Source organism: Raphanus sativus, chromosome 9 (genome assembly GCF_000801105.2).
Source record: "Raphanus sativus cultivar WK10039 chromosome 9, ASM80110v3, whole genome shotgun sequence".
NCBI classification, from domain to species: domain Eukaryota; kingdom Viridiplantae; phylum Streptophyta; class Magnoliopsida; order Brassicales; family Brassicaceae; genus Raphanus; species Raphanus sativus.
In genome coordinates, this window is record NC_079519.1 from 30,288,156 (window position 1) to 30,295,160 (window position 7,005).

Sequence of the window (7,005 nt, forward strand, 5' to 3'; positions counted from 1 at the left end):
AAAAAAATTTTACAAAACAAATTTGTATCGAATTTTTAAGATTATTTGTATTAATCAAAACAAATGAGATATCCGTAAGTATCCGCAAATATCCGCAAATATCTATTTATTTTCCGGATATCCGTTTTTCCGAATATCCGTATTTTTCCGAATCAAAGCAAATCGAAAAATTAGATATCCGTAACATTCGAAGCAAATCACAAATACCTTCAAAAACCCGGATATCCGATCCGTGCCCAGGCCTACTCAAACTTGTGATTTGTGAATGTGAATGAGAAAAAGCTTCTATAATTTGAATTACGTTGGAATACTAAAAATGTATCAACACTCAATTTTTTGTTGGCCCAAAAGAGAGATGAGTATGTTTCCCAGCTGGTTGTGTCCTGTCTTTACAATATTCTCCAATTATGAGAATCCATTTGTTGTCGTTTTATATTTGTTTTCAGTAATGTCCTTGATTCATACTAATTTTCAAATTTACTTCATGTCAGTGCGCAGTGTAATAAAAAATATGACTATTATAGTTTTCGTTTTTATCGTGCATGTATTACATACCTAAATTGAAGTCATATATTACGTTGTTTTCTTCAGAAAAAAACTCAATTCTGTCACAAGTTTCATTATAATCGTAAATACTTAATTTAACTTAAATTTTGGTAATATTTAAAAGTAAAAAAGTGGAACTGAAAATTAGGCTAAAATCAATAAAAGTAAATTTCCACAATTTACTAATTATTCCCTCTCGATCTCTTCCAATATCTCAACCACCTTTGCTATCTCCGGTCTCTTCACAGGAACCCTATTCGTACAAAGCTGCACTAAGTCAATCATCTGAAGCAACTTTGCTTCAATGTTGGGAGTCTTCACGAGCTCCAAATCAAACACTTCACCTGTCCATTGTTCTGCCAAAACATTATTCATCCATACCACCAGTTCTATATCCTCCTTCTTATCATCCATACTCGACCTTCCACTAAGAGTTTCTAGCATCAAGATTCCAAAACCGTATATGTCTGATTCCGGCGTCGATCTCCTTGTGTCGTATGCTGCTTCGGGGGCACGGTAACGTAGTTCCGTTCTGGCTGATGAATCTGCTCTGATGACCGGGTTGGTTAAGAGAGCTAAACCGGTTTCAGATATACATCCATATCTTTTGGAGTTCAAGAAGACATTAGAAGATTTGATGTTGCCATGTGCGAGCTTGTGTTGTGTGTGTAAGTGAGCTAATCCTTTTGCTAATCCGATCAGGAATCTCAACCGCGTTTCCCAGTCCAACGGAACGTGGTCCTCGTTGCCATTCTTGCCTGCCGGGAAAAAACTTTCTTTAGATGCAAGGAACCAACATCATCAAATAAGTTAGACCTAGGCACATTTACCCAAAACCAAAAAACCCAACGGACCAATTCGATTTAAGTTCGGATACCATGAATTATTCGAGTATGTTATATATCTCTAAAACCTAAAACAAAACTGAATACCCAAATATTTATATATGGTTTGTATTCTTTAGATTATTAATTATATTTAAAATATGGTTTTGCATACTTTATACATACCATGAAGAAGAACGGAGAGACTTCCGGTAGGATAGTAATCATAGACCATAAGCTTCTGTTCCTTCGAACACACGTAAGCTCTCAAAGGAGCAACGTTCTCATGCCTAATGTTTCCAACAATCTCCATTTGATGTTTGAAATCCTTTCTTGACACCGGCACATCCTTGAACCGCTTCACCGCAATGACCTTGGCATCTCCAAGAACCGCTTTGTAGGTCATACCAAAAGTGCCTTTCCCTAGAAACTCTGCAGAAGATGTCAACAAGTCTTCCAAATTAAAAGCAAGATTTCTTCCTTCAAAGAAAATAATCCTATTAAATTCACTCTTCTCCTCCATGTCTTCTATGTTCATCTCTTTTCTTGATTTAGAAACTTCCTTCTCACTTGGTAGGGTTTCTGGATTTGCCTTCGCTGGTTTCACCGTCTCTGGTTCTGTTTCTTGTCTCTTCTTTCTCTTCACGTAGCAAATGATTATTAAAATCGCAATTACGAAGAATATCAAGAAGCAACCTGTTATCGCTATCCCTAGTATCGCTGGCTCTGAGATGTATATCCCGTGTTTGTCTTCTTTTTGCTCTTTCTCTTTCTCAGCGGGTGAACCAACCGGAGGAGAAGTGTTGTCGTCTGTTAAGTTGTTTCCGGAAAAAGCTGAGCGTGCGAATCTTGACAAAGACTTTGGAACTGATCCGGTGAGATTGTTGTTGGATACGTTAAGTCTGCGTAGACCAGGGAGGTTAAGGTCTGGAATCTCACCGGAAAATGAATTTTCAGCCAAGTTTAGCGACAAGAGTCCGGTCAGATTTGCTAGTCCCGAGGGGATGCTACCGTTAAACCGGTTACCAAACAGATCAAGAACGGTGAGGTTCATCCACGTGGTGTAATCAGAGGGTAATGGACCGGAGAACTTGTTGTTGCTTAGAGTAATAGCTTTAAGTTTCTTGAGCTGCAAGAAATCTATTGGGAACGGGCCTCGTAAGCCGTTGGATCGGAGACTGAGGATCTCAAGCTCCGATAGACGGCTGATGGTTCCAGGCGGGACCGTTCCGAGAAGACTCGCACCAGGCAAGTGAAGGGCGGTGACACGTGTGTTGTCTCTGTTGCACGTGACGCCTGACCACGTGGCGCAGACAGGGCTACTTGCGTTCCACGCTAGAGACCGTGGGTGAGTTATGTTGTTGAGGAAGTCTAGAAGGGCTTGTCTGTCTCCGGCGAGGTCCCCGGTGACGGGAGAAAGCAGGGACGGTGATGCAAAGATGAGAAGTAACACAGAGTAGATGATGGAAAGTCTTCTACTCATTTTATTTTTTTATTTTTTTAGTTATGTTTGTGTGATGTAGACTTGGTTAAACCTGCATTAGTATTTACTTATTGAAGTTAGAGATGCAAAAAATGTTAATCAATTATATTATTTGATGAGAAATATGAATTCCAACCACTTTACAAAGACATTCCTACATTCCACAGTATCATTTTAATAACTATTTTTATCTGTCGAATCAGGTCTGTGAACTCAGCCTGACATGATTCCCAAAAAAAAAGAAAAATCTACGCTTATTCATGGCTCAAATTACATTTTAATAGAAACATTCCAACAGTTTACTAATCAGGTTTATATGCCAAGCAGATTCTTCAGCCGAAATGAAAATAAATAAACAACTTACAGTTTCAAAGACGGATCTAACAAGTACTGCTTAAAAGACAGTTTGAATTGAGAGGACAGAATGTATAAGCTAGTTATGTGAGAGCAGAGAAGAAAGAAAGAGAAAGAAAACAGAGGTTTGGTATGCAAAACTGTTGGCAAGGGAAGCTACTTGAAGGAAGTCATAAGAGAAAATATGGTATAGGAAAGTCAAACCGGTTATGAGCACACAATGATTGGTTAATTACATACCGTTAATACTCGAAGGCTAATAGACGTCTAATTAAGGCACATTTCCGGTTGTGCTACAATATGTTGCAGATAAAGATTCGAAAGTTGATTTTTAAAATACAATTAGTTGGGGCGTGATGGTGACAAATTGGTGATGATGGAGCTGGAGGATTGTGATAACTTACCAATCAATAAAGAGACTATGAGCTGTTAATTAATTTATCTTTGTTATTTTGAGTAACATATGTATAACCCCCTCATATTTTCAGCTTTGCACCTCATTTCCCCCAATCTTTGTGAACCCAAACAATGAATATAATTTAAGTTACGTATTGCATTACATAATTCGCAAATCACAATTCTTACAAGACAACAATTTCGAGAAAAATTTTACCAAAAAAGAAAAAAAAAATTTCGAGAAAAATTATTGATTTTCATATATGCAAGTTTAAGAAATAAAAGTTTCTAAATATTGCAATCCTTTCCAATTAAAAGTTAAGGGTAAAAAAGGAAAACTTTTTTTTAATGTAAGGACCTTTTCGCTATATATGCGTTTATTGGAAGTCTATATGCATGCACATGCACCTGCATGGATAACTTGCATTTCTAGTGATTAATAATCAATTAAATAATATTGTATGTGTATTTGGCAATGTAACTTCACATGATCTGCGAGCATCTTATAATCATTGACGTAAAGTTCTGGCGTTGATTAATTATTGTTGATATATGTTACTATTATATGGTGTTTGGTGTGCATAATGCATATATTATTTTCGTGACATGTGCAGCCAAGGAGTGATAAATACCGAGACAAACGGGGAATTATTATTTTGCGATATTAAATTTATTATCTCCATTACGTTCCAAGTTTTTTGTTTTTTCTTTTATATATTTTAAATTGCTTAGTATGGTCATCTACTCATCTACTCGTCTTACTGTTTAAATAAGCATATACAACATTGAATAATCAAACCTCGAACGTGACAAGAGAGTAGTTGCTAGTATATATAGGTGATGCTCGAGGTCTAAGAATCAACTAGATTTTTACCCGCTCGACCGGACGGATATTTATTTTATGTTTTTAATTTTTTTTTAATATTAAATGATGTATTTGTAATATTTAAATATAAATTTAGATTGGAAATTAATCTTTGCAGTTATAATAAAAATTAAAATTAAAATTCTAATAAAATATTATGATATAAATTTTAAATATCCTAATTAAAATAATATAGAGGTGGGTCATAATTTTTTCCAATTCAAAAATTTTAGCATCTCTCAATACAAAGAAATAAAATTATAAATACATAAAATATAAAACTATATTTGGAACTATAATTTCTATTTAAATAAATTTGGTAAAGAAAAATAATCTTGCGCTGCTTTTGTTTATTTCTAGAGTTTGACCCGTGACCGTATAAATATTTTCTTTCACTTAAAATGTTTTCTTTGTACTAATAGTATACTATATATATTTGTAAATTAAAATGTATTACATAATTGTTAATATAACATTTTAAAACATAACGATTTTATTTATTACTTTTAAAATATTATATTTTGTGATTTAGTCGTCTATTATATCACAGTGTATCATATAAACAAATCTTATATTTATAACTAATTGGACTTATATATGAAGCATTATGCTAATAATATATGAAAAAAATATTTTATTTACATGTTATATGAATTGATTATGATGTGTGATTTTTTATTTTATTATTTATTACTAATAAATATTAAAAATATTTAATATGTTAATACAAAATATATTAGGAAATATATTTGGTTGAGATTTTATTAAGGAAATCTATTATTTAAATTAGGAAAAAACATTAAATGCTTAAATATATTATTTAAATTAGGAAAAACAATCATACTTAAATATAACTTCATTTAATGCTTCAGTGGCATGACAATGAAATATAGTGAAAAATTAAGGGTTAATCTAATTTTTACTTCTGTTTTAATAGAATATACTAGATCTTGACCCGCCCGGTCGGCCGGGTATTTACTTTATGATTTAAATTTTTGTTTATATTAAATTATGTATTTGTAATATTTAAATAAAAATTTAGATTGAAAATTAATCTTTACAGTCATAATAAAAACTAAAATTAAAAATTTGATAAATATTATGATATATCTAACTAAAATATTATAGGGGTGGGTCATATTTTTTTCCAATTCCAAAATCTTATAATCTTTTAAAACAAATAAAATAAATTTATAAATAAATAAAATATATAAACATATTTTGAAATATATTTCTATTAAAATAAATTTGTTAAAAAAAAAATAATTTTACACTGTTATTGTTTATTTCTATAGCTTGACCCGTGACCATATAAATATTTTTCCGTATAAATATTTGCTTTCATTTAATTTTTTTCTTTATACTAATGGTATAACACACACACACACACATATATATATATATATATATATATATATAGAAAAATAATTATGGAAATTAAAATGTATTACATAATTATGGGAAAAAGGTTATTTACTTGTTTATAGTATTAATGTGCATTAAATTTAAAATTTATCATGAATTTGTTGTGGAATCAATTTAGGAATTATGCATTAAATTAGGAAAAAACAAAAATCTTTAAAATTAGGTTTATTAATTATTTTAGTGGCATTAGGTTGTAAATATTTTGCAAATCTTAGGATTAATTTTAAAGTGTACTTCTATTTTAAAGTGTACTTCTATTTTGGTTGAGATTTTATTAAGGAAATCTATTATTTAAATTAGGAAAAAACATTAAATGCTTAAATATATTATTTAAATTAGGAAAACAATCATACTTAATATAACTTCATTTAATGCTTCAGTGGCATGACAATGAAATATAGTGAAAAATTATGGGTTAATCTAATTTTTTTACTTCTGTTTTAATAGAATATACTAGATCTTGACCCGCCCGTCGGCCGGGTATTTACTTTATGATTTAAATTTTTGTTTATATTAAATTATGTATTTGTAATATTTAAATAAAAATTTAGATTGAAAATTAATCTTTACAGTCATAATAAAAACTAAAATTAAAAATTTGATAAAATATTATGATATATCTAACTAAAATATTATAGGGGTGGGTCATATTTTTTTCCAATTCCAAAATCTTATAATCTTTTAAAACAAATAAAATAAATTTATAAATAAATAAAATATATAAACATATTTTGAAATATAATTTCTATTAAAATAAATTTGTTTAAAAAAAATATAATTTTACACTGTTATTGTTTATTTCTATAGCTTGACCCGTGACCATATAAATATTTTTCCGTATAAATATTTGCTTTCATTTAATTTTTTTTCTTTATACTAATGGTATAACACACACACATATATATATATATATATATATATATATAGAAAATAATTATGGAAATTAAAATGTATTACATAATTATGGGAAAAAAGGTTATTTACTTGTTTATAGTATTAATGTGCATTAAATTTAAATTATCATGAATTTGTTGTGGAATCAATTTAGGAAATTATGCATTAAATTAGGGAAAAAACAAAATCTTTAAAATTAGGTTTATTAATTATTTTAG

General features: G+C 30.2%; 1 protein-coding gene across 2 annotated transcripts; it reads right to left on the reverse strand.

The window, feature by feature from the left end:
- Window positions 1-610: 610 nt before the first annotated feature.
- LOC130494468 (inactive leucine-rich repeat receptor-like serine/threonine-protein kinase At5g24100) lies at window positions 611-3,440 on the reverse strand. Of its 2 annotated transcripts, XM_056994363.1 has the most exons (4): window positions 3,218-3,440; window positions 2,067-2,905; window positions 1,557-1,802; window positions 611-1,304 (listed from the first exon to the last, which is right to left on the reverse strand). In XM_056994363.1, the coding sequence occupies exons 2-4, from the start codon at window positions 2,851-2,853 to the stop codon at window positions 733-735; spliced, it is 1,605 nt and encodes a 534-aa protein (XP_056850343.1). In that variant the 5' UTR covers window positions 2,854-2,905; window positions 3,218-3,440; the 3' UTR covers window positions 611-732. The 2 variants fall into 2 exon arrangements, with proteins under 2 accessions (XP_056850343.1, XP_056850342.1); XM_056994362.1 differs by having other exon boundaries at window positions 1,557-2,905; window positions 3,218-3,437.
- Window positions 3,441-7,005: the final 3,565 nt, after the last annotated feature.

What these genes read in the sequence shown, in the direction of transcription:
- LOC130494468 (XM_056994362.1), bottom strand. Translation starts at nt 2,853, where the DNA reads ATGAGTAGAAGACTTTCCATCATCTACTCTGTGTTACTTCTCATCTTT. An exon ending in TCTCTCCGTTCTTCTTCATG is followed by an intron (nt 1,305 to 1,556) that starts GTATGTATAAAG and finishes TTTTCCCGGCAG; the next exon opens with GCAAGAATGGCAACGAGGAC.